The sequence below is a fragment of the Mobula hypostoma genome, chromosome 13 (assembly GCF_963921235.1).
Source record: "Mobula hypostoma chromosome 13, sMobHyp1.1, whole genome shotgun sequence".
In the NCBI taxonomy this organism is placed as follows: domain Eukaryota; kingdom Metazoa; phylum Chordata; class Chondrichthyes; order Myliobatiformes; family Myliobatidae; genus Mobula; species Mobula hypostoma.
This window is the reverse complement of record NC_086109.1, coordinates 43,066,457-43,093,400: the sequence shown is the minus strand read 5'-3', so window position 1 is coordinate 43,093,400 and position 26,944 is coordinate 43,066,457. Positions and strand designations below refer to the sequence as shown.

The following is a 26,944-nucleotide window of genomic DNA, read 5'->3' as shown; positions in this document are numbered from 1 at the left end:
CCGCTCCTCCCTCCCTCCTCCCTCTCTACACCCTCCCCTCTACCTTCCCATCTCCAGCTCTCTTTCCCCCCACATCCCGCTACCTTTCTCTCCCTCACACCCCTCACTTCCCTTCTGTCGTCACACCCTTCTCTCCCTCACTCTTCCCCCTCCCCTACCCCTCCACCCTCCACCTCAACCCCCCTCCTCCACCTCATCCTCACCCTTTCCTCCACATCACCCCCTAGTCCACATCACCCCCTCCTCCATATCACCCCCTCCTCCACCTCACCCTCATCCCCTCCTCAACATCACCCCTCCCCCACATCACCCCCCTCCACCTCACCCCCTCCTCCACCTCACCACCCTCCTCCACCTCACCCCATCCTCTCCCTCACCATCCACCCCCTCCCCTTCCCCTCCCCTTTGCCTCCTCACCCCCCTCCTCCTCCTTGTCCCCCTTCCCGCCACCTCCATCCACCCCTTACCCCCTCTCCTCCACTGGATGAGTGAAGCATCGCACTGGAGTAACCACAGCTGGATTTGATACTGAATCTGAATAACAAACCAGCAGGTTATTTGTTTAATGTGCTCAGCTGTTCAATTTGAATATAGAGACGTAAACAAAATGTGTTTTTTATATTTATTTTTATGTAAAGCTTCTTTGAAATGCGGATGAAGAAAGTTATGCTCCCATTGTTTTTCCGTTTATTTCATTCACCTGTGGCTCCTGATGCTACTTCCTCGTAATTCTGTTCCACTAAAAGAATATTTATAATCCACACCAAGTCATTTAATTTGTACAGCTGAATTACTGGACCATATTTCTTGAAGAGCAATGTAATCAGTCTGAAGTAATCCTCAGCAAAGCCATTTACTGTGTGTTATTCAGAAAAATGTCTGTAGTGCTGAACACACAACTATGCATGTAATATGGGTCTCCCCAGAAATGATATAATTGCCTCTATACAAGTAACACAAGTGCTGGAGGAAATCAGCAAGTCAGGCAGCATCTATGGAAATGAACAAACAGTTTAAGTTTAGATCCAAAATCCAACACCGGGGCTGGAAAGGAGGGAGGAAGACATCAGAACCAGAAGGTGGGGAAAGGTACAAGCTACAAGCTAGATGATGATAGATGCAACTACTGATCACCTTCTAGCTCGTACTCCATATGTACTCTGAGGTCCTGATGAAGCATCTCAGCCCGCAACATCAACTGTTTATTCATTTCCATCGATGCTGCCTTAACTGCTGAATTCCTCCAGCATTTTGTGTGTGCTGCTCTGGATTTCCAGCATCTGCAGAATCTCTTCTGTTTATGGTGAAAATAACATTTATTTTACTCTCAATCAATGACTTGTGTTTGACTTTGGCCTAGATGTGTTGGTGTGGACTAATGACCAAGTCATTCACTGGGTGCAATCTGTTGGACTGCGTGAGTATGCAAACAACATTCTTGAAAGTGGAGTACATGGAGCCTTGATAGCCCTAGATGAAAATTTTGATTACAACAGTTTGGCATTACTGTTACAGATTCCCACACAAAATACTCAGGTAACCTAAGGAATAATGCCTTGGCTTCCTTCATTTCTTGAATTTCTGAGTAATTGTGCCACTGTTGAACTGCAAGTTAATTTTTCAATATAAATCTCTTACAGGCAAGGCAGGTCTTGGAGCGTGAATTCAACAACCTGTTGGCCTTAGGAACTGAGCGCAAGTTGGATGATGTGAGTATTAGGGATTCTTTCGGAATTCCCTATGGGAAAAGTGAGGTGTGAAGTTTGTGTTGTCTGATTATGTTAAACTGTTGGCCTACAGTTCCCAAGAATTGGATTCAAGGGAGAGGGTTACTCTTCATCTCATCAGAAGGGGTTAAGTTTGAATACTTGCTGCATTATCCCTCCTCAGCTCACTGCCAGAGTGAATTGTTTTGATCAAGCATAGGTATTAGCAAGCTGCTGTTTTTAAAGCAACACAAGAAACTGCAGATGCAGGAATCTGGGGCGGAGTATAAACTGCTGGAAGAACTCAGCCAAGTAGCATCAGTGGAGGCAAAGGGAAGATCAACATTTTGTGCTAACACCGTGCAGGACTGATGCAAGGTCTCAACCAAACCACTGGCCACCCTTTGCCTCCACACATGCTGCTTGTCTGGCTGAGTTCTTCCAGCATTTTTTTTTTTGCTTCAGCTTTTAAGCTGACGAATAAGAACTGAAACCTGAATTTGTATCCATTTTATTTATTTATTTGTTTGTCTGTTTGTTTGGACACCGTGCAGAATAGGCCCTTCAAACCATGCTACCCGCTACCCAGCAATCTCTTGATTAATCCTAGTTTAATCATGGGACAGTTTACAATGACCAATTAATGTACCAACCAATGTGTTTTTGGACTAAGGGAGTAAACCAGAGCCCCGGAGGATACAGACCTGGTCACAGGTATAAACTCCTCACGGGCAGCAGCAAGAATTGAACACAAGTTGCCTGTACTGTAGGGCGTTGTGCTGTTCCCTACACAACTGTGCTGTCAAATCCAGTGAAGGATACTGGACTGCTGCACTTAGGAAAATTGCGAATAGAAATCTATCTGAAATGGTGACCTTTTTATCATTGTGAAGAGAAATACAAAGTCAGGAATAGAAAGATTGAGCATGGTAGGACTAATGTTCTGAGCTGTGTATATTTCAACGTAAGGAGTAAAAGGCAAATGAGCTCAGGGCATGAATCAGCTTGGGGAATTATGACATTGTAGCCTTGAGTGAGACTTGGTTACAGGAGGGACAGGACTGGCTGTTCAGTGTTCTGGGGTTCCATTGTTTTGGACATGATAGAGTGAGAGAGATTAAAGGGGGGAGGGGTGGTATTACTAGTCAGGGAAAATATCACGGCAATGCTCAGACAGTCTTTCCAATATACTGAAGAGCTCGTCTAGTGGGTGGAACTGTGGAATAAGAAAGGGATAGCCACATTAATGGCAATATATTACAGACCACCCAACAATCCACAGAGGTTAGAGGAGCAAATCTGTAGAGACATTGCAGACTGTTGCAGAAAACGTAAGGTTGTGATAGAGGTGATTGTAACTTTCTAGTTATTGACTGAGACTCCCATACTGTAGAAGGGCTGGGTGAGATAGAGTTTGTCAAATGTATTCATGAAAATTTCCCTAATCAATACCTAGAGGGCCTAATCAGAGGTAGTGCAATACTAGGTCTGTTATTATAACCCTACAGACAGCAACTAAAAGTATCATTAGGAGGGAAAATATCAAATATGAAAGCAAGCTAGCAAGCAGTATCAAAGTGGATAGTAAAAGCTTTTTCAAATATGTAAAAAATAAAAGAGAGCTAGGGGTGGATATAGGACTGCTAGAAAACGAGGCCTGAGAAATAATTGCGAGTGCCAAAGAGATGGCAGATGAACTAAATGAGTATTTTGCATCAGTCTTCACTGTGGAAGACACTAGCAGTGTGCTAGATGTTGAAGGGTGTGAGGGAAGAGAAGAGAGTGCAATTACTATTACAAGGGAGAAGGTGCTCAAAAAGCTGAAAGATATAAGGATACATAAGTCAACCGGGCGAGATGAACTACACCTTAGAGTTCTGAAAGAGGTAGCGATAGAGATTGTGGAGACATGAGAACTGATCTTTCAAAAATCATTGGACTCTGGCATGGTGCCAGAGGACTGGAAAATTGCAAATGTCACTCTACTCCTTAAAAAAGGAGGAAGGTAACAGACAGGAAATAATAGAACAGTTAGCCTGAACTCAGTAGTTGGGAAGATGTTGGAGTCAATCGTTAAGGATGAAGTTATGGAGTACTTGGTGACATGGGACAAGATAGGACAAAGTCAGCATGGTTTCCTTCAGGGAAAATCCCACTTGACAAACCTGTTGGAATTCTTTGAGGAGATTATATGTAGGATAGATATAAGGGATGCAGTGAATGTTGTATATTTTGACTTTCAGAAGGCCTTTGACAAGGTGCCACACATGAGGCTGCTTACTAAGTTAAGAGCCCATGGTATTATAAGAAAGTTACTGGCATGATTGGAGCATTGGTTGATTGGTAGGAGGCAGCTAGTGAGAATTAAAGGATCCTTTTCTCGTCGGCTGCCAGTGATTAGTGGTGTTCTGCAGGGTCAGTGTTAGGATCGCTTCTTTTTATGCTGTCTATCAGTGATTTAGATGATGGAATAGATGGTTTTGTTGCCAAGTTTGCAGATGATATGAAAGTTGGTGGAGGGGGCAGGTAGTGTTGAGGAAACAGGTAGGATGTAGAAGGACTTAGACCAATTAGGAGAATGGGCAAGGGAATGGCAAATGAAATGCAATGTTGAAAAATGCATGGTCATGCACTTTGGTAGTAGAAATAAATATGCAGACTATTTTCTAAATGGGGAGAAAATCGAAAACTCTGAGATGGAAAAGGTCTTGGGATCCCTGTTCAGAACACCCTAAAGGTTAACTTGCAGGTCGCGTCGGTGGTGAGGAAGGCAAATGCAATGTTAGCATTCATTTTAAGAGGTCTAGAATACAAGAGCAGGGATGTGATGCTGAGGTTTTATAAGGCACTGGTGAGGCCTCACCCTTGAATATTGTGAACAGTTTTAGGCTCCTTATCTAAGAAAAGATGTGCTGGCATTGGAGAGGGTCTATAGGAGGTTCACAAGGATGATTCCAGGAATGAAAGGGTTATCATATGAGGAATGTTTTATGGCTCTGAGTCTGTACTCGTTGGAACCTAGAAGGATGAGGGGGATCTCACTGAAACCTTTCAAATATTGAAAGCCCTAGACAGAGTAGATGTGGAAAGGATGCTTCCCATGGTAGGAGAGTCTAGGACAAGACGGTACAGCCTCAGGATAGAGAGGCATCTATTTAAAACAGAGATGCAGAGAAATTTCTTTAGTCAGAGGGTGGTGAATTTATTACCACAGGCAACTGTGGAGGTCAGGTCATTGGGTGTATTTAAGGCAGAGCTTGACTAGTTCTTGATTGGACATTGCATCAAAGGTTACGGGAAGAAGGCTGGGGAGTGGGCTGGGGGGGCGCGGGGGAATGGATCAGCCATGATTGAGTGGTGGAGCAGACTCGATGGGCCAGATGGTCTAATTCTGCTCTTATGTCTTATGGTCTTATGATCTTATTAGGGAACAAGACAGGGCAGGTGATTAAGGAAAGTTTGTGTAGGGCAATACTCTGCACCTAGTGATCACAATGCCATCAGTTTCAAGATAATTATTGAGAAGGATGGATCTGGTCCTTGGGTTGAGATTCTAAATTGGACGAAGGCCAGTTTTTATGATATCACAAAGGATCTGACAAATGTGGATTGGAACAGTTTGTTTTCTGGAAAAGGTGTGCTTGGTAGGTGGGAGGCCTTCATAACTGGTATTTTGACAGTACAGAGTTTGTATGTTCCTGTCAGAATAAAAATCAAGAATAACAGCTTTAGGGAATCTTGGTTTTTGAGCAGTATTTAGGTTGTGGTTAAGAAAAAGAAGGAGGTGCATAGCAGGTATAGGAAGGAAGGAGCATATGATGTACTCGAGGGGTATGGGGAGGTCTTAAATGGACAGTTTGCATCTGAATTTACTCATGCTGCAGACTACAAAAGCGAGGCGCAGCAGTGAGGTCATGGACCATAGACAGATTATAGAGGAAGAGGTGTTTCCTGTCTTGAGGAAATTAAGGTGGATAAATCCTAACAAGATGTTCCCTTGGACCCCATGGGAGGTTGGGAGGTGACTGCAGATACTGCAGAGGCCCTCGCAGAGATACTTAAAATGTCTTTAGCCACACGTGAGGTGCCAGAGGATTGGAGGATAGATAATGTTCTGCTGTTTCAGAAAAGCTCTAGAATAAGCCCAGAAACTATAGGCTGGTTAGCCTGATATCAGTAGTGGGTAAGTCATTGGAATTAATTCCAAGGGACTGGATATACAGTATAGGTATTTGAATAGACAGTGACTAATTAGAGATAACCGACATGTCTTTGTGCATTGTTGGTGGTGTCTAAAAAATCTTCAAAGTTCAAAGTACTTTTATTATCAAAGTATGTATACATTATACAACCCTGAGATTCATTTCCTAACAGGCAGCCACAAAACAAAGACGCCCAAAAAGAACCCATATGTACATATAAAAAAAAAGACTATGTAACACTCAATGTGCAGAGAATAAAAACCACATCATGCCTTTAAAAAAACCATAAAAAATAAAAGAATGAAATAATCCATAAAAAAGACCATCGAACACCCAATGTGCAATGAAAAAAAATCATGCAAGCAGTAACGGCGAGCAAATAGTGTTTCTGAATTGATGTCCACAAGAGAGTCCCATAGTTTAATGCAGAGCCAAGGAAACGCCTTGAAACAGCAATCTCAATCATCTCACCTTCAGCCTCGACACCCTCACCTTTTCAATCTGGCCCAGAGTTTAAATCTCCACATGAGCTGCTTGGAAGTGCCGAACTTCACCTGGATTCCGCCTGTAAATCTCTGTCTGAGCATCGTGTTCAGCCGCATCGATACAGTCTGGTTCCTGGACCCCACAGTTTCGATTCGGCCTGTGCCTGACCTTTCACACTCTTCCATGCTCTCAGCAATGGGCCCACCACCTCGCCTTGCCTCAGTTCTGAAGAAAGCATGGAGTTGCCTCTACTTCCTTAGGAGTTTGCGGAGATTTGTCATGACATATAAAACTTTGACGGGCTTATATAGGTGTGTATATTGGAGAGTACATTGACTGGTTGCATCACAGCCTGGTATGGGAACAGCAATGCCCTTGAACAGAAAATCCTACAAAAAATAGTGGATCCATCCCGGTTAAAGCCCTCCCCATGTTGCAGGAAAGCAGCATTCAGCATCAGGGACCCACACCACCTAGCACATGCTCACTTCTCACTGCTGCCATTAGAAAGGAGGCACAGGAGCCTCAGGACTCACACCATCAGGTTCACAACAGTTACTACCCCTCAACCATCAGACTCTTCAAACAAGGGGCTCAACTTCACTTGCCCCATTACAGAACTGTTCCCACAACCAATGGACTCACTTTCAAGGACTCTTCATTTCATGTTCTCAATATTTATTGCTTATTTATTCATAATGATTATTTCTTGTTCTTGTGCTTGCACAATTTGTTGTCCTATGCACTCTGGTTGAACATTCTAGTTGGGCGGTCTTTCATTGATTCTATTATGGTTATTATTCTCTTATGGATTTGTTGAGTATGCCCACAAAAAATGAATCTCAGAGTTGTACATGGTGACATATATGTATATGATAATAAAATTTAGTTTGAACTTTAAACTTTGGACGTTGCCTACATGGATTTTAGCAAGGCCTTTGACAAGAGGTTCAGGAAGATATTGTAAATTGGATTTGACATTGGGTTTGCGGGAAAAGCCAGAGGGTGGTAGTAGATTGTTGCCTCTCTGTCTGGAGGCCTGTGATTAGTGGTGTGCTGCAGGGATCAGTGCTGGCTGTATTGTTGTTTGTCATCTATATCAATGATCTGGATGATAATGTGATAAACTGGATCATCAAATTTGCAGGTGATATCAAGATTGAGGATCCAGTGGACAGCGAGGAAAGCTATCAAAGCTTGCAGCAGGATCTTGACCAGCTGGAAAGATAGGCTAAAAGATGGCAGATGGAATTTAATGCAGACAAGTGTGAGGTGTTGCACTTTAGGAGGACAACCAGGGTAGGACTTACACGGTGTGTAAGAAAGCACTGTGGAGGGCAGTAGAATAAAGGGATCTGGGAATACAGAACCACATTTCCTTGAAAGTGGTATCACAGGTAGGTAGGGCCATAAAGAAAGCCTTTGGCACATTGGCCTTCATAAATCAAAGTATTGAGCGCAGGGGTTGGGATGTTATGTTCAACATCAATAATGGATTGGTGAGGCGTAATTTGGAGTGTTGTGTGTCACCTACCTACCGAAAAGATGTCAACAAGATTGAAAGAGTGGTTCAAGGGAGAGTTAATAGAATGATCGTAAAAGTATTTGAGGTAATTTGTTGATATTTTCCAGTGAACTGTGAGTTGGTAACATGAAAATACAGGCTTGATATTATATTTCTGGAAGGCAAAGTGAAATGATTTTCTTTCTCCTCGTGCAAAGCTTTCTCTGAACACGGTATAGATTGCAAATATTGACCATAAAGCCAGTACCTGACTGAGGGAGTTACTAAACACATGAGCTAAAATATTGACGTTTTCAGGAAAGAGAGAGTGAACTGTGTAGATACTTTGCTGTTGTGCTAGGAGCAGTATGTGGCAAGCCAAGTTCAACTCCTGTTCTTAAGTATGTTTTATTCTGACAAATGACTGACTGACCACAGATAAAACTTCTATGAAGATGAAATTTTCTACAATTTCTATCCAATGCCTGAAGTAACTAATGTGTAAAAAAGAATAAGCACATGGTTGATAGAAAACTGGAGGGTTGTGTAAAAGGGAAGGGTTATATTGATCTCAGAGTAGATTAAAAAGTTCCACACAACATTGTGTGCTGAAGGCCCTGTAATATGCTGTCATGTTCTATGCTCTAAACCTTTCCTGTGGCATAAATTCACAAAGTATGAGAGAGAGCAGTTGAAGTGAAAATACTGAGGCATCTCAACAATAATAAATTTGAATAAAAACACTCAAGGAACATGTTTTAAGTCCAGCCTTTTTTAATCATAAAAGAACTGCTGTCATACTTCATTTGAACTTGCAATGAATATTTTATAGATTTCAGAAGAAATTCTTTGCTTAGAAGCTGTCATCTTATTTATGTTTCAAACTGAGAAGAATGGGCTAGGACTTTGGTCTTTATTTCCAATAGATACATTTGATTGTTGAAATACAACAGTTGATATTCATGCACAGATAAATCGGCAATTGTTGTTTCTGAAACAATAACCCAAACAAACAATTGCATTTTCATCATCCCACAATGTTGCCCAGAAGTACAATCTAACAAAGGCAAGTGCCAAGGCGAACATTTAGAATGAGTGTCTTAAATAAAAGGGAGAGTGGACCAAGAGATGTTTGTTATGTCTGGTCTTAAAGGAGGAAATGGGATGAACAACAGGGAGAGGTTTAGAGGCTATTCTAAAGCTGGAAGTTGGAAGCAAAAATGTGACCACACAACAGGCCAGCACAGAATAACACAAGTTTTACGACTATATACAGTGTGAGCCATTAGGAAGAGAAACTACTGAAGTTGCAGAGAAGGTTTAAATGTAATGCTGAAAGTTCTAATTTAAGAGGCCAGCAGAATATGTCGAATGGCCTACTCCTGCACCTATTGTCTATTGTCTATTGAAAGGTGCTGCTGATACATGAGCTGTACCTAAAGTGGGCACACATAGGGGAAAGAGTTTCAGATGAGGTGAGCTTATGCAGGGTAAAAGAATGGAAACCAACAAATAGAGCATTGGCTCTGTCAGTTAATTTATTGACAAAGAAGTGAAGGAGGATTTTTAGCAGTAGACAGCCAGGAAAACATTTGAAATCAGGAAAATGCATAAGTGATAATGCTGGACAGGTAGTCTGACAGTACAGAGCCTGTAGAAGGATCAGAACAGAGCATGAGGTTGTCAGCGGAAGAGCGAAAGTTTAAGTAAAGTAAAATTTCCAAGTGGATGAGTGTATTAGAGAATTAGAGATAGGCACTAAATGTTCACCTTACTGGTGAAGCTAAACTCCCAAAATGAATTTAAAAAAGTAAACGAGATTCTGCAGATGCTGGAAATCCAGAGTAACACACACACAAAATGCTGCCGGAACTCAGAAGGTCAGGCAGCCTCTATGGAGAGGAATAAACAGTTGATGTTTCAGGCCAAGACCGTTCACCAGAAACTGGAAAGGAAGGGGGAAGAAGCCAGACTTCCAACATCAGATTTCTGAACAGACCAAGAAAACTACATGAGACCAAAAGCCATAGGAGCCAAATTAGGCCATTTAGCCCATCGAACCTGCTCCACCATTTCATCATCATCTCCCTCTCAACCCTATTCTCCTGTCTTCTCCCCATAACCATTCAAAGTTTATTTATTATCAAAATGTGCATACATAATACACCCTTACAGGCAGCTGCAAAACAAAGAAACCCCAAAAGCACCCATTTAAAAAAGACTGTCAAACACCCAATGCGCAGAAAGAAATAAAATCATGTAAGCAATAAGAGTAAGCAAATAGCATTCTGAACAGAAGTTCTACAGAAGACATGAAGCCGTGAGTCACTGTAGCTAGAACAGGCCACGGCTTCACTTCATTGCAGAGCCGAGTAAACGTCGTGGGACCACAGACACAAAGCCAGGCAACACTACAGCTGGAGCAGGCCATGGCTTCAGTTCAGCGCAGAGCTGAGTAAATGTGGCAGAGCAGCGAGCAGAACCAGCCCATCCCTCACCTGTGGTCCCAACACCCTGACCTTTTCAATCTGGCCCAGTGCTTAAATCATCCAAACTTTGGGTCGTTCCTCGCTCTCAGACCACACTTGGGGCCTGGACTCTGCTGCCACGATTCGGCCTGTACCTGACCTTTCCAATTTGGCCCAGCGCTTTAATCGATAAGATATCAGGACTTTCCTCTCTCTCGCCTCCACCATACCTCAGTTTCGCCTTCGCCTTCGCCTCCTCCCACCTCTGCTCGGCTAGCCTCACGTCTGCATGCCTCTGGATTGTTAGCAATGATCATTATTAATCTAGTGTTATTAACATGGTGTTCAGTAGTTTTCTTTGTCTTGTATTTCCACAGATTCAGCACCCTGTGGCTAAAGAGACATTTTACACTCCATACTACATGACATTTTTGCTCTCTTTTGAATGACTCACTTATTTTTTATAGATTTCTTGTTGTAACAGAGTAATTTTTTATGTTTTGCAATGTTACGCTGCCACAAAACAATAAATTTCACGACGTATGTCTGTGATAATAAACCTGATTCTGGTTTTGATTAAGAAGGTCAGGGATGGGGCGGATGCGCAGGGGAGGAGTACAAGCTGGCAAGTGATAGGTGAAACCAGGTGAGGGGGAAGGTGGGTGGTGGAGGGGGTGAAGTGAGAAGCTGAGAGGTGATAGGTGGAAGAGGTAAAGGGCCGAAGAAGAAAGAATCTGATATGAGAGGAGAATAGGAAGGAGAAGGGGCACTAGAGGGAGGTAAAAAGAGGAAGGATTGATTGTACAGGTGGAAGGAGGAGAAAATATTCCTGGAGATACTCTAGCTTAATAATACTTCATCTTACAAAATGCAGGTTGAATTAGTGCTGTGCAGGTGACCTGTTCATGTCTTGACCGAGGATGGAGGGAGCAATAGCCTTAAAAAAACACGTGTAATACAAAGGCACTGTGAAAGACAAGGCTGAATTATTTGTAGCCATCCCCAGAAATGTGCTGCACACATGATCTGGCTTAAATTTTTCTTGAATTCTCACACAGACGAGTATTCAGCCACTCTGTTGATGCAAGGAAGCAGCTGAAAAAAACTGAATACAGAAAAGGCAGCAAGACCAAACAACATCCTGGCTGCTGTGCTGCTGACATGTACTTTAGAAGTAACCAACTCTCCAGCTATGCTGCTTCAGCACAATTAGAGCACTGGCCCCTACCTAATAATGTTGGAAAAATGCCCGTCCACACAAAGCAACAGGACATGCCCATTCTAGCTAATGACCAACCAATCAATTTTGAATGATCAACAATGAATGGAAAGTATTGTGACAGTTCTGCCAATCAGAACATATTCATAGACTACACACTGATCCTCAGTTTAGGTTCTCCAGAAACATTTAGCTCTGAACTTCAGTAATGGCTTGGTTCAAACATGAACAAAAATCAGATATCCACGTGAAGGTGACTACCCTTGACACTTGCAACAGTAGGCTTACCCTTGAATGGTCGTTTGTCATGGGGATGGATGCTACAAATCAACTGTGGTCTATGGGACACACATCTCTGGTGGTAAACATTCATGGTACCCTCTTCTGCATCCTCCTCTAAGACAGTGTTAGGAACTTGCCTTGAAGATGGAACAGCTCAGGACTATGTAGCAGAATTAGATGTATCTTTACATCTGGCTTCACTAGTAGTAGCCAAAAATGTTCTTTTCCCTCTTGATAAGTCTTTTCCCGACACCTCGAGAACTGCGCCAAACACAAGTTGTGTTCTTTTGATAATTGCACCCGTACTCTACAAGCCTGACCGGGCACCAGCACATCTGGCTACTTTCAAGGAAACCTGTGACAAATGTTTGAAGCAGCAAGTTACAATTTCAGCACAGTTCAAATTCAAGTATAATGGTCAAAGTACAAAACACAACACCACAGTCATACACAGCACAAGGTACATACAGTGCATATAAGATAGCAGTAAAATGCTGTCCCACAAAATATAGTCTAAGTCCCTGACTCCACAAACGTTGCAACAGTCTGCAGTTGAACACAATACAGCTTGTCTTCTGCCGAGGGAACACTGGAGAGCAGTACCGACACTGCAGCATGAACAACGTGCCACACCGACAGCGACACCTCTCTCCTGGACGGTTACAACACCACGGCTTGAGGCTTAGTCCCCTCTGCCACTGAGGGCATGCAGCTTTCCTGCTGCCTGCCAAAAATTCAGTGTTCTGGACTTACAGCATTCCACTTTACCAATGTCCAACAGGGTCTTGCAGTCACATGAAAAGCGACTAAGACAATCACTCGCTGATAAACTGCACACAGTTTCAATGCACCACGCCGATGCCTCCCTGTCACAGTCAGCAGCATGGTCCACACCAGGTCCAGCTCCTTCAGTTTCTCCGCCAACGAGCAACTGGCTGATGGGGTAGACCTGCAGTGCTTTAAGTTCTTAATGTCCAGCAGGGTCTTGTGACCATAAAAAATACATTTAAAAAAGACAATAACACCTTTGTTTGACCCCATAGAAGCCACTGCTTCCAAGCGCATCGCTATCTTACCAGAATTGAATTTTAGATTAAATTTCATTGCATGGCACATGAAAATGTTGCTCCACAGGATACAATTTCTTGTCTTAGTTCAGAATAGAATGATCTGTACTATACCTGCTGAACTGCCTAATGATGCAGAGCTATTACGGCAGTACAATAGTATAGCTGACAATGCCAGGCACTGTGGTCTGTAGAGCGATGAGGCAGGATGGTTACAGTCACACAGAAAACTTTGGTTCTAGCCTTTTCAGTGGTGTGGAAGAGGGAATAACTGATTACTGAGTATTCAACTATGCAAATGAAGGAAACATAGAAACATAGAAAATAGGTGCAGGAGTAGGCCATTTGGCCCCTTCGAGCCTGCACCGCCATTTATTATGATCATGGCTGATCACCTAACTCAGAACCCTGCACCAGCCTTCCCTCCATACCCTCTGATGCCCTAGCCACAAGGGCCATATCTAACTCCCTCTTAAATATAGCCAATGAACTGGCCTCAACTGTTTCCTGTGGCAGAGGATTCCACAGATTCACCATTCTCTGTGTGAAGAAGTTTTTCCGAATCTCAGTCCTAAAAGGCTTCGCTTTTATCCTCAAACCGTGACCCCTCGTTCTGGACTTCCCCAACATCGGGAACAATCTTCCTGCATCTAGCCTGTCCAATCCCTTTAGGATTTTATACGTTTCAATCAGATCCCCCCTCAATCTTCTAAATTCCAGCGAGTACAAGCCTAGTTCATCCAGTCTTTCTTCATATGAAAGTCCTGCCATCCCAGGAATCAATCTGGTGAACCTTCTTTGTACTCCCTCTATGGCAAGGATGTCTTTCCTCAGATTAGGGGACCAAAACTGCATACAATACTCCAGGTGTGGTCTCACCAAGGCCTTGTACAACTGCAGTAGTACCTCCCTGTTCCTGTACTCGAATCCTCTTGCTATAAATGCCAGCGTACCATTCGCCTTTTTCACCGCCAGCTGTACCTGCATGCCCACTTTCAATGACTGGTGTATAATGACACCCAGGTCTCGTTGCACCTCCCCTTTTCCTAATCGGCCACCATTCAGATAATAATCTGTTTTCCTATTTTTGCCACCAAAGTGGATAACTTCACATTTATCCACATTAAATTGCATCTGCCATGAATTTGCCCACTCACCCAACCTATCCAAGTCACCCTGCATCCTCTTAGCATCCTCCTCACTGCTAACACTGCCGCCCAGCTTCATGTCATCCGCAAAATTGGAGATGCTGCATACACGGTCAGAAAGCTGGGAACTTTAGATGAGGAAGGTACAAACTTTGTAAATTGGAAATGAGACTTTAGTTTGTAGCAGTAAAAGAATCACAAATAAGGAATGGTAATGTCGACATTTTTGAAAGTGACTGAGAAGGTTTATATTGGCAACAACTGGGGGGCCAGCAGTTTGGTGGATGTGGTGTGGGAAGTGAAAAGATGAGCGCAGAGTGCATGAGAGAGAAGGGAGAAAATTAGAGTGAGCAAAGTTGACTCAGAGGCATAGCAGTTGGTAACCATAAATAAATTTACATTAGTAGAAGAAGAATGTGCTGGTATTTTTGAGAATGATACAAGATGGCCAGAGGATATCTGAGTGCTTAATCAAGTGATATCCAGTCTTGGAACCTGGCAGGTGAGTACAAAGTCAGAGAAAATGTGATGGAATAGGGTTGACCTTTCTGGGCAGTTATATGTTAACTGTTAAAAATCATAACATGTTCTTGTTCCTAATTCTGTTAGTGTCATTGTTTTATGCTCCTGTTTTACAGGGTGACGACAAAAGTTTCAGGCGTGCACCATCGTGGCGAAAACGCTTTCGCCCACGGGAGGTTCATGGTATAACCATGATGCCGGGGTCTACAGAAACACTGCCTGCTGGGTTCAGAGTTACAGCAATGTCCTCCCCAGCCCCATCTGTGCAGCCGAAGAAAATTCAACCAGAAGGTAAAATATTACCAACTTTAAGCCTTTTTGAATCAAATTGGTAGCTACCTGCTCACAAAGGGAGCATCATTGATTCATATTTAAACTGGTTACATGCTTTGCAGTCAATTCCACACAGTTTTATTGCAAAACAAATTTTTACAGCTAGGAAATAATGCATGTGAATGCATCCTTAATATGTTTAACTTGACTGTTAGCTGTGGTGAATTAACATAACACTGAATGGCATGAAACAGGGTAAGACGAAGACTTTTCTCAGTGCCAAAAGAAACACTTGTCAGTCTGAAACTACTACAGTCCTTGTCGTATGGCTGAACGCCATTGGCAACAGAAATATAAAACCTACGTTAGAGTGTTGAAGTGTACAAAGTTAATTGACAGTCATGGCAAGATAATAATATCTAACCATGGTTATATACCATAAATTAAGATTTCACATGATGCAGCTAACCAAGGACAAATTGTATCTTGCTCAAAAACAAGGAATTTTATTGAAAACCATAAAATATTTATTAACAAATAAAATTCTAAACACTAAAAGATATAGAGCTCATTCACTTGCTCTTATTAAGAAGACTATATAATTCCTAATTTGCTTTTGAATAATTTATATAAAAATGACATTTGACTTCATTGATGCAGAAAAAACTCCACTGTATAAGACATGACAATATTGCCCTATAAGGTATACTTTCATGCCCTTGGTATCTGCTTTGACTAATTCCCCACAATATCATTACAGGACTTGAGACAGTTATTGTAGAGTACAAGATGTCCAGAACCAGGGGCCACAGTGTAAAAGTATAGAATTAGTTATTCAGGATGTGAAGTTTCTTCACACTATGCTAATGAATTTTTGGATTTCCCCACCCAAGCTGGGTCTGGAGACTTAATGATTTGCTGTGAGGTGGTTATTCAAAACAATGCTGGAGCCAACAGCTGCAATAGCATCCAGTTTAGAGGGTGACAGATTTTTCAATGTTAAGGAAACCTATTGAAATGAGGCTATAGTTAGGAAAATGTTGCTGCATTAAATAGCACAGACAAAGTGCTGGAGGAACTCAGCAGGCCAGGCAGCATCTGTGGAAAAGAATTCTCCAGTGTGTTGCTTGGATTTCCAACATCTGCAGATTTTCTTTTGTTTGTGACTGCATTAAATGATCATCCCTAGCTAGCATTATGGCCAAATAATATATTCCTGTTTCAATTTCTAATTTCCAACTAGGTAGAAGGTAAATTATCTGGCTACAACCTTCCTGGTCAAGCTATTGAGATTAGCTCAGCTTTAAATTTTATACTTCTTTATCATTTTGAAACTGTGCAGGACAATTTCCATAATTCCTCCTACGTGCTTTTTAAGGGCCTTCCATTTAAATGGCGTGCTCAAAGAACCATCAGTCAATATTTAACTCTGGGATCTGGTAAGTAGATGAGTAGAGTATCAAAGTGGTTCATTATTTCAGTTCCCATATAAAAGCTTGGGTACCATGTAAACTTGAGAAAGAAATGAGACAGAGATACTAGAAAGCAGAATGAAGAACAGAGTTAAACTATACAGATCAAAGAGACCCAACACCATTGTTTGAAGTGTGGCTACTTATGTTTATGCTAATGTATAGGAGTGGCTTGCTGTACTTACTGCATGTTGTGTGATTTTTTTTGTTGCCTTGATGGAAACACAGTTGGTACATCAGGGACACAGAGGTTAGACACATCAACAGTACGCACATACTCCTGCTGACATCTAGATCAGTCAGCAAGCCAGCGGTGATTACCGGTGAGTAAGTAACTTCCACCTTCTGTTTTTCATGGCTATTGGATGGAGCACTGAAGTTCTACAAAACCATTGGAACTTTGATACAGTGCAAGGAAAGTTACACAGAAAATTATATGCATTTGTTGCGAGAATTTTTGTCCCAAAACAATAATCTTTATCTTCAAATTATTATGGTGAAATTATTATGGGGAACAAGGAAATGGCAGACGAGCTGAACAGGTAGTTTGGATCTATCGTCACTGGGGAAAACACAAACAATCTCCCAGATGGCCAGAGTACCTAGGGTAACAGAGGAAATGAAGGAAATTTGCATCAGGCACAAAATGGTGTTGGGTTAACTGATGGGTTGAAGGTTGATAAATCCCCAGGGCCTGATGGTCTGCATCCCAGGGTACTTCAGGAGGTGGCTCTAGAAATCGTGGTAATCATTTTCCAATGTTCTATAGATCAGGGGTCCCCAACCTTTTTTGCGCTGCAGACCGGTTTAATATTGACAATATTCTTGCGGACCGGCCGACCCGGGGGTGGGGGGGGGCGATAAGGTTGCCAATGGACAAGAGTAGCAGTCAAAAAATACGTTGTGTTTTCCCCGAGAAAGACTACAATGACCATGAAGCCTTGCGTGGGCACCAGTGCGCATGCGTGTACCTGCCGATATTATTCTCTGCAAATCGTTTTGGCGATTCTGTTCGGTGGGGGGCTGTGGGGTGTGTTAATCACGACCGGAATATTGGTAATAAGGGGCTAATACACTCAATTTCATTTCTAAAAGGGTGTATCTAACGAATTTAATATTAAACACACAGCGCGTATTTTCCTCGCATGAATATAGTGATAAGTCAATCATCAGGGAAGGACGGGGAACTTGAAGTAAGTGTTGAAAGAACTTCCAGTAGAAGTGGTAGAGGCAGTTTCGATATTATTTAAAGAAAAATTGGATAGGTATATGGACAGGAAAGGAATGGAGGTGTATGGGCTGAGTGCAGGTCGGTGGGACTAGGTGAGAGTAGCTTTCGGCACGGACTAGGAGGGCCCAGATCGCCTATTTCTGTGCTGTAATTGTTATATGGTTATATAAGTCGCGTATCAGTCAATAGCATCATAACATTTTAAGTAATGTTTGGATATTAAACACACGGCACATATTTTCCCCGTATGAACATATAAAATCATTGCAACACCAGTATCGCTGAATCAGTGGGCGCCCTGGGCTTGTTTTCCTGCAACAAGGCGGTGCCATCGAGGGGTGATGGGAGACAGCGATACTCGAAGGGGGTTCCTTATGTCCAGTCTATTCTGCAATTTAGTTTTCGTTACATTCATTGCAGAGATATGTTGGAAATGGAAGCAACGTTTTCAGTGCTTTCATGGCTATCTCAGGATATTTAGCCTTGACTTTGATCCAGAATGCTGGCCGAGATGTTATGTCAAACATACTTTTCAGCCCGCCATCATTTGCAAGCTCGAGGAGTTGATCTTCTTCCCGCGCTGACATGGATGACGTGCTGTTAATGACCTCGCGTGCATTCAAGCTCAACAGTGGGGGTGACAGGGAATGAGGAATGGTGCAGCTGACTCATATTGCTAAATCATATCGTTTCCTCGCGGCACGGTAGCAAATGCTCTGCGGCCCGGTGGTTGGAGACCACTGCTATAGATTCAGGATCAGTTCCTGCGGATTGGAGGGTAGCTAATGTTATCCCACTTTTTAAGAAAGGAGGGAGAGAGAAAACAGGCAATTATAGACCAGTTAGTCTGCCATCAGTGGTGGGAAAGATGCTGGAATCAATTATAAAAGATGTAATAGCAGCATATTTGGATAGCAGTGGCAGGATAGGTCAGAGTCAGTATGGATTTATGAAGGGGAGATCATGCTTGACCAATCTTCTGGAATTTTTTGAGAAAGTGACTATGAAAATGGACATGGGAAAGCCAGCGGATGTAGTGTACCTGGACTTCCAGAAAGTCTTCGATAAGGTCCCACATAAGAGGTTAGTGTGCAAAATTAGAGCAAATGGTATTGGAAATAGGGTACTGACATGGATAGAAAATCCGTTGGCAGACAGGAAACAAAGAGTAGGGATTAATGGGTCCTTTTCAGAATGGCAGGCAGTGACTAGTGGGGTACTGCAAGGCTCGGTGCTGGGACCGCAGCTATTTACCATATATATTAATTATTTAGATGAAGGGATTAAAAGTAACATTAGCAAATTTGCAGATGACACAAAGCTGAGTGGCAGTGTGAAATGTGAGGAGGATGTTATGAGAATGCAGGGTGACTTGGATAGGTTGGGTGAGTGGGCAGATGCAGTTTAATGTGGATAAATGTGAAGTTATCCACTTTGGTGGCAAGAACAGGAAGGCAGATTGCTATCTGAATGGTGTCAAGTTAGGAAAAGGGGAAGTACAACGAGATCTAGGTGTCCTTGTTCATCAGTCACTGAAAGCAAGCATGCAGGTACAGCAGGCAGTGAAGAAAGCTAATGGCATGCTGGACTTCATAACAAGGGGAATTGAGTACAGGAGCAAAGAGGTCCTTCTGTACAGGGCCCTGGTGAGACCACACCTGGAATATTGTGTACAGTTTTGGTCTCCAAATTTGAGGAAGGACATTCTAGTTATTGAGGGAGTGCAGCGTAGGTTCACGAGGTTAGTTCCCGGGATGGTAGGACTGTCATATGTTGAAAGATTGGAGCGACTGGGGTTGTATACACTGGAATTTAGAAGGATGAGAGGGGATCTGATTGAAACGTATGAGATTATTAACGGATTTGACACGCTAGAGGCAGGAAACATGTTCCCGATGTTGGGGGAGTCGTTTAAGAATAAGGGGTAGACAATTTAGAACGGAGTTCAGGAAAAACTTTTTCACACAGAGTGCTGTGGTTCTGTGGAATGCTCTGCCTCAGAAGGCAGTGGAGGCCAATTCTCTGGATTCTTTCAAAAAAGAGTTAGATAGAGCTCTTAAAGGTAGTGGAGTGAAGGGATATGGGGAGAAGGCAGGAAAAGGGTACTGATTGTGGATGATCAGCCATGATCACAGTGAATGGTGGTGCTGGCTCGAAGGGCCAAATGGCCTACTCCTGCACCTATTGTCTATCGTCTATTGTCTAAATTGAAAGTACAGGAATGACATTTTAAGGTCTGTTACAGAGCTGCCTCGTTTCACCTCTAAATATGATTTTTTTAAAAAATGTTCTCAACATTTCCATATGAAATTGGAAGATTAGGTTTGCAATATAAGTAGCATTGGGCTGTTTAGTATGATGGAGCGTAAGAGCTCTCACTTGAGGATAAATCCAGAATCGCACTGGGTTATAGACTGAACTGAATAAGTAACCAATGAATAACACACGCTGTAAATCTGTCTCTCTTCTACCATTAGCATTACAGATCCTTTCCTCCTCTTTCCCGCCAGTCCACCATCCTGACCCACAGTGAAGGCACAGTGTCTGAATTTGCTGGGATAATATCGTGTATACTGATCTATTGCACAGTTCCAAATTTATCATTTGGACAAGTTTAAAGAGCTGAACTTCTTTTGCTGTGACTAATTAAAAAGCATCACTAATTTACAGGTCTTCACTCCTCCAGTAAGCACGAAGTAGACCCCCAATGAGTTTTATATTTCTACACTGACTTTAAATAAAACTCAGTTTAAAGTATACATCTTTTTTAACCAGGTCCATCCTACTCTCTTGCCCTTAAAAAAGAGCATTAATATACTCCGTTGTCTGTATTGTTTATGGCATTTTCACCTTTGGTGAGTTGCTTCATCAGAGGTGGGACTGTGGAAAGAACTTGCTGGTATCCAATGTTCTTATATTATCCAATGTTTCTCCCTCTGCAAAATGTAAGTGGATTGATGTCAGGTGAGAGTAGAACAGAGCAAGCCTGCAACTACTGAATAAACTCAGAAGTTTACATGTCAAAATAGCATGGTAATCTGAGGATGTGATAAAGCATCTCCTAATTCAGGTGGGGAATGAAGAAAGTCCGCTGTGAAAGAATATAATTAATAATTGATCGTTTGTTTCCTCCAGTGCATTCCCACTACTTGTATGGACACATGCTTGCTGCCTTTCGGGAATAATCCACTACATCTCTGTGAGATCAACAATGGAGGTCAAATGCTGTTGCACAAAACTTAGAAAGGCATAGATGGTTTGAATGTATGTTGAATATAAATGGGCAATAGTTTACTTACATTCAAAAAATGCTTACACTATGATTTTATTTATCTGGTAATGACTTTCTTTAGATTATCTTTTACAATGCTGGTAGAGAATTTTAGATTTTCATTTTGGAGGTGTTTCACTGTAATATTATATTCTAAGTACAGTATGTAGTAAATTCGGTCAACTTTAAACCTCAAGTACAGTTGTAGTTTCATTGGTTGTAGTAATTTTTTTTCCAAGTGTATCATATCTGCTGTATGTAAACGTATGGCCATGAAGTAATGCAAGTTTTTTATGTAAATGTATATAATTATGGCTGACTGTAACAGCACTTTTTAGATAATTTAATGGAATTTGGAGAGTACAGATTCAACCTAAATGCTGTCTTAATTAATGATGTTGCTGCCGTTTTTATCTTGCCTATATATATCAACGAAATCTTGTTCCATTTGTTCATTTTCAGCAAATCATGTGTGCAAATATATGTCTACCATGCCAATTTTAGCACATGCAATGATGACTGGATAGTTTTCTTCCTTATTTCTCATTTATTGTGGAAATGGCAACTGTTAAATTGAGTGCTCAAGTTCTGATTTTCTAATTGGCGGCAATTTAAGGCCGCCAAAGTCTCTTGTTCCATTGAAAGTTTAAAAAAATATTTTTGACTCATTTTTTTAAAAATAGCCTTGTAGGCAGCTATACAAGGTCTGTTTTTTTTTTTGTTTTTTGGACTCCTGAGTCTTTCACTTCAGTTGCTATATGTATTTCAGTTTACTTCCTTAAACTGCAGATCTGAATAGTTTTCTTTTTTCCTTATTTCCCCTCATTCACTATTGAATGTACAGAAGTGGTTGCAAAGGATCCTTTTGAAAGTGTCACTCGTGAGGCAGCAAAGCAGCACAGCATTCGAACACCTCCAGTGCTGATCATTCTGATTTCAGAAACAATAATAGGCTCTGATCTTAATTCAACAATCCACAATATTTTGAAATTGGTGGTTTCTACTCCAAAGCCTCCAAATATCGAGAAAGTTTAGAATCACAAGAAAATTATTCGCATTTTATCAAAAGATGCCCTGTATTGTCTAAACTAAGTATTTCTTGTTGTGATTCCCACTTTTAATATGTACTTCTAAAATCAGACTCAAAACGTTTTTGTCTTTTTTCCCTATTTTAGCTAGATATTGTACATGATCTAATAATTGACAAAATGTGACAGATGAGTGCTGTTAAACTGATTACACCCAGACTACCTGGGACACAGGGAAGTTATTTCCCAAAGTAGGAAAAGAAAGTAACATTTTACCTTACCATTCAGGAGGAATTTAAGCATGCTCCTTTATAGTGGCAAAGCACTGGCACTTTCTGTTCCACGAGTGTTTGTGAGTATCCCTTGAATTGTTGACCATTAAAAACTTTTATGAAGATCAACAAAATGTTAATCCTATTTTATAAAATTCATTTTAATAAATTGATAAATATATATATATATATTATACATGGTCCTTCAAAGCTGTTGAAGTCTGCATCTTTTTAATTCAACACTTTGTGAAAGCAGTCAAAAATTTTTCTCAGACATAAGTGTTTTACAAGTCAAATAACTAAATGCACTCACTTTAAGCTTCTAATTCCCAAGTGCCGTGAAAATAAAGTAACGACTTCTTCCTATTGTAATGAGTTCTGCATTAGGTGACATTCAGGGGATGTGTAGATTACAGAACGAACTAACACTAAGCTCTGGTTATAGTTTTCTGCGTGTGAGGGTCAACATTACATATTGAAATAAAAAAAAGAATAGGAAGTCATAAATAGTTATCTTAGTAACAGCTGTGATATTGTAACCCAAGGATTTATTGAGTTTATCTAATGAATTTTGAACAATGTCATAAGAATCTTCTAAATCTAACTCTTGCCTGTAGTAAATTTGAAAATGGTCTCCAGGTCCATTCTCAGTTCGTGGGGAAACCATAATAAATAAAATGCTTAAAAATAAACTTATTCTGATTATGGAAAGGCATTAAATATCTTTTTCCCTCCATACTTTGTACTCAAAATAATGTAATAGCTAGATTTGAATGTTTTTGTTAAAATGGTTGGATATCATGTTATTTTATTTTAATTGAACATGGTGTTTGTTTTTTTAAACATTTTCTCTCTGAATATATTGGCAATCTTTAAGAAGTATCTGTGCTAAAGTTAATGAAATTTATTTTCAACATAGTGCACTGAGTTTACATAACACTTGCTTTACTAACGGGCACGCTAATTGTAAGAGATATTCTTGTGGAAATTCACTGGGCTGTTTTTGTTTGAAGTATAACATTGCAGCATTTTTGTTCAAATATAATCTTTTCAGGTAGGTGGATTATGAATAAACAGCTCAGGAAGCATGTTGATCAAAGTTTTCAAAGTAATTATCCAGAAAAACTGGAATCGATCTATTGTGTCTCACCAAAGTCCAATTTTGTTTCATTTGAAAACATTGTTTACAACCTCACCTACTCACACACATATACATAATTACAGTTTAAAATCTCATTGATAACACAATGCATTGGTTAATGTGAACTTGCTCCATAACCCTGTCCATAAATCATGACCATTTTTAATCAAGTAAATATGAAAAACTGAAGCGCCTCTCTCTCGTGTGTAATAGAACCTCCGTTCTATCCAATGTTTATGAGCTTTCTATTTCTCTTTCCTTCATCAGTCTTCCCAGATCATCCCTGCTCCTTTTCCTTCTGCTGACCAGCCTTTGGTTTTACACTTTATTTATGCCAAATTTGCCTTGTCATATGGTAATTGTCTCTTTTACCAAATGTACTAATTCAAAGATAAAGAAATTCCTGCACATGAATTGATAAGTAAATGCTATTATCATCTGCCTGTACAGAAGTCTGTTACTTAATGCCTGTTATTTTGACAATGAACATATCTTCTGAGTGTGCTGTGGTGACAGATCTTAGCGGATACATATCTACATGCTCTTTTTTAAAATTGAACATGAACATTGGTCAGGTTGGGATGAGGAGAGATGTGAAGGAGTACTTAAAAATAAATACACTATAAACGGTTGAACATGGAATTTGAACTCTAGAAGGAAAATGTGGTCATTTACTTTGAATCAGGTGCATGTGTATTTAAATTGTAAGTTTTAAACTTCTGTATCTATGAGATTCATTATTGAATGCATGTACACCATCTACTTCATTAAACTGTGAAATAGTAAGATGAGCTCAATATAAATTAAGAGGGTCTGTTTTGAGATTATTTGCTTTCTATTAACGTCAACAAAGAAACTTCCTGAAAAGAAGCATTTCCACTGGTTGACATAAACCAATTGTGCAAATCTGGGTGCTTGTTAAGTAGTTTCCCTTTTTTCTCAGTCACAAAAATATTCATCAAATACATAGGCCTTTAAAAAGGCTGGGTTGTGAGCTTCAAATACCAATACACTTTAAAATATTGTTTAGCATGTTAAGGTGATTTTTGGATTAAACTTGGAGAATTACCAAGAATACTTGGAGATTTGCTTTGCACTGTTCATAAAATGATGGTGTTCATCACACATGGATGGTTCACAATGTCATACTGTAATAGATAAGCTACTTCTGAGGAGACTAAATAAATTATGTTAAAGCTATTTATCACAAGTGCCCACATTTTACTCAAGGTGTATTAATATCTGAGTTGCATGCTATTCTATGCTACTCAGTATGATGTAGCTCAGGACTCATTATCTTCAATTAACTGATTTTATCAGCCAAAACTTAAAATTGACTGTTGGGGGAATTCCACCCCTATAAGGACACATATTGTCACTGGGTTGGCCAAAAAAACAAGCATTATTTTTTTCCTTCGTTTTTATACCCAATGTTTTAAGTGTTTTGTGGGTGCATGATTCCGTAGTCACTTACCTTGATGATATATTTTCAGCCCTTCGCGGCCATGCATCATTTCTTTGTCTGTGTTTCTCACCTGTTTAAAGTGGATAAAGGAAGGGATATACCTTGCAAGTTAGATTAAGTAACAACTTATTTAACACATGCAGATAAGTAATTTTTAGTTTTTGCAGCATGTATAGCAATAGGCAAAACAATAAAATTGATGCTTATCAATATTGTTTAAACCTTTACCTCAGTGGAAGGAACAATGTGTGCTATGTTAGGTTTTACAGAAACAGGAATGTGTTGATCTAAACACTCCATTAAAAAAAACAGCTTTGCCTTTGTTTACACGTATAGCCACAAACATTATGTTGGGGAAATGAAGCTAGAGAAGATGTTGGTTTGATTAATATTTAAACACATCATTAACAGGTGTAATGAGTTCTTAGATAAGCATTTGTAAATTCAACTCATGGTTTATCTCCTCATGGTGAAGTAAACTAAATTATGGTCCTTGCAAACTATTCATTTCCATATCTAGCGAACGGTTATTCAGTCATCAGTAGACAGTTCCCATTCCAAATACAAATACCATTATCGTCTATATGTGACCAATTAAAATGCAATAACCAACTTGTCTCAGTGTGCAGCTGTGATCTCTGAGCTGTCTAATGCTGATAGCCATGAAGAGTCAATTCACACAAACTAACATTATGCTCTTAGAAGGAAGGCTTAACAGTTGGGTTGCATTCAGATCCAAAGAGGGTGATGAGCTGGGCTTGGTGTTGATTTAACCTTAAGAATGTATGCATGCAGTAAACAACAATTATTTGTAGAGAGTATTGTTGCAGGACAGAGTAACCCTGAGAATTCATTATTATGCATATTGTTTGAGTTGCAGACAAAGTATTCACTGATAAATTAAAAACACAATCCTACAATTTTATGAATTGGAATTGGAATTGGATAATACCTGTCACATGCACCAAGACAGAGTGAAGAGCTTGTCTTGCGTACTGTTCCTACAGATTACATAGTACATTGAAGTAGAACAAAGTTTAAAAAAACGATGCAGAACAAACTGTTCAAGCTACGAAAGAAGTGCAGTGCAGGTAAGCAATAAGGTGAAAGATCGTAATGAAGAAAATTATGAGGGAACCATTTTATCATAGTAGGGAACCATTTAATAATCTTATAACAGCAGGGTAGAAGCCGTCCTTAAGGCGGGTGGTATGTGATGTTGATGACCTCCAAGAAATGGTGGTAGGCTAGTAATGCAGTCCAAAAGAAATGTGGAACTGATGACATTAATTAGTATTTTAAAGTAATATTGCTGATAATTGCAAATATTATATAATCTGCAGTACAGTGCTGTTTGTTTTGGAATATGTAAAATCCTGAACTTAATGTACAGTCTTAAAAATTTTGTTTCCAGAAGCAAAATGCCATCGATTTTATTTCATGCAATAATTTGACAGTTTTGCATCACTACATAACTTATTGCAATCCATATATTTAAGACAAAACATCTACTGTTATAAGGCTTTATTTTGTGGTCCACATTTAATGGGAAGTAGTTAATGTTTTGATGGCACATAGCTCTATAAACTTTGGGCTATGTGTCACAAACGGTTCCTGCATCATTTTATAAAGTCAAAATGTTTTTCTTTTTGGAATTTAGGGGATGAAATACCGAACTAATTTTGGACATGTTGAAAGATTTTCAGTGATGGACTAGATGATTAGATCTGGAATGTTGCACACTTGGAATGACATGTTCATCTGTGCCTGACAGCAGTCTTCCTTTCTGTTGCTTATAATTAAGTGTAATTGTTTGCTGGTTTCAGTAACCAACCAAGGACATAACCTTGTGGTCTTTGCACTTAAAATGCTCTTGTTTTGTACAGTATCTTCAGACCTTTTTTGTCACAGTATTATTTGTTGCCTGCTTTCAGTTGACATTAGAATTGAAATAATTATTTTCCACTGCCAATAAAAAAATAATAAAAATGATCTTCGTCCTGTGTCATCCTTTGTATTTTTGTGTAGAATCCTGAATTTCTCAAACCTTGAAACTGCAACCAGAAGACCTGTTTCCTTTTGTTCATTTTCCTCCTTGGCTTTTTTAAAATATCTTGAATCAGTAGAATTTCTGATGCAACCAGCTTATTGTAATGGAACGTGGTACATTTCTTCTTTTCTTAAAGT

At 40.3% G+C, this 26,944-nt stretch overlaps 1 protein-coding gene across 11 annotated transcripts in view; it reads left to right on the top strand.

Annotated features, from left to right (window-relative positions):
• The window catches only part of ppfia4 (PTPRF interacting protein alpha 4), a 774,853-nt gene extending 748,131 nt beyond the window's left edge, over positions 1-26,722 (top strand). For 9 of the 11 annotated variants that reach the window (XM_063065583.1, XM_063065586.1, XM_063065580.1 and 6 more), the window contains 5 exons: positions 1,361-1,536; positions 1,641-1,709; positions 14,721-14,895; positions 16,578-16,672; positions 20,716-26,722. In XM_063065583.1, the coding sequence (XP_062921653.1) occupies positions 1,361-1,536; positions 1,641-1,709; positions 14,721-14,895; positions 16,578-16,636 (479 nt within the window). In that variant the 3' untranslated portion in view covers positions 16,637-16,672; positions 20,716-26,722. Of the gene's footprint in view, positions 1-1,360; positions 1,537-1,640; positions 1,710-14,720; positions 14,896-16,577; positions 16,677-20,715 lie in introns of all 11 variants that reach the window. The other 2 variants (XR_010020122.1, XM_063065578.1) reach the window with 2 other exon arrangements.
• The last annotated feature ends 222 nt before the right edge of the window (positions 26,723-26,944 follow it).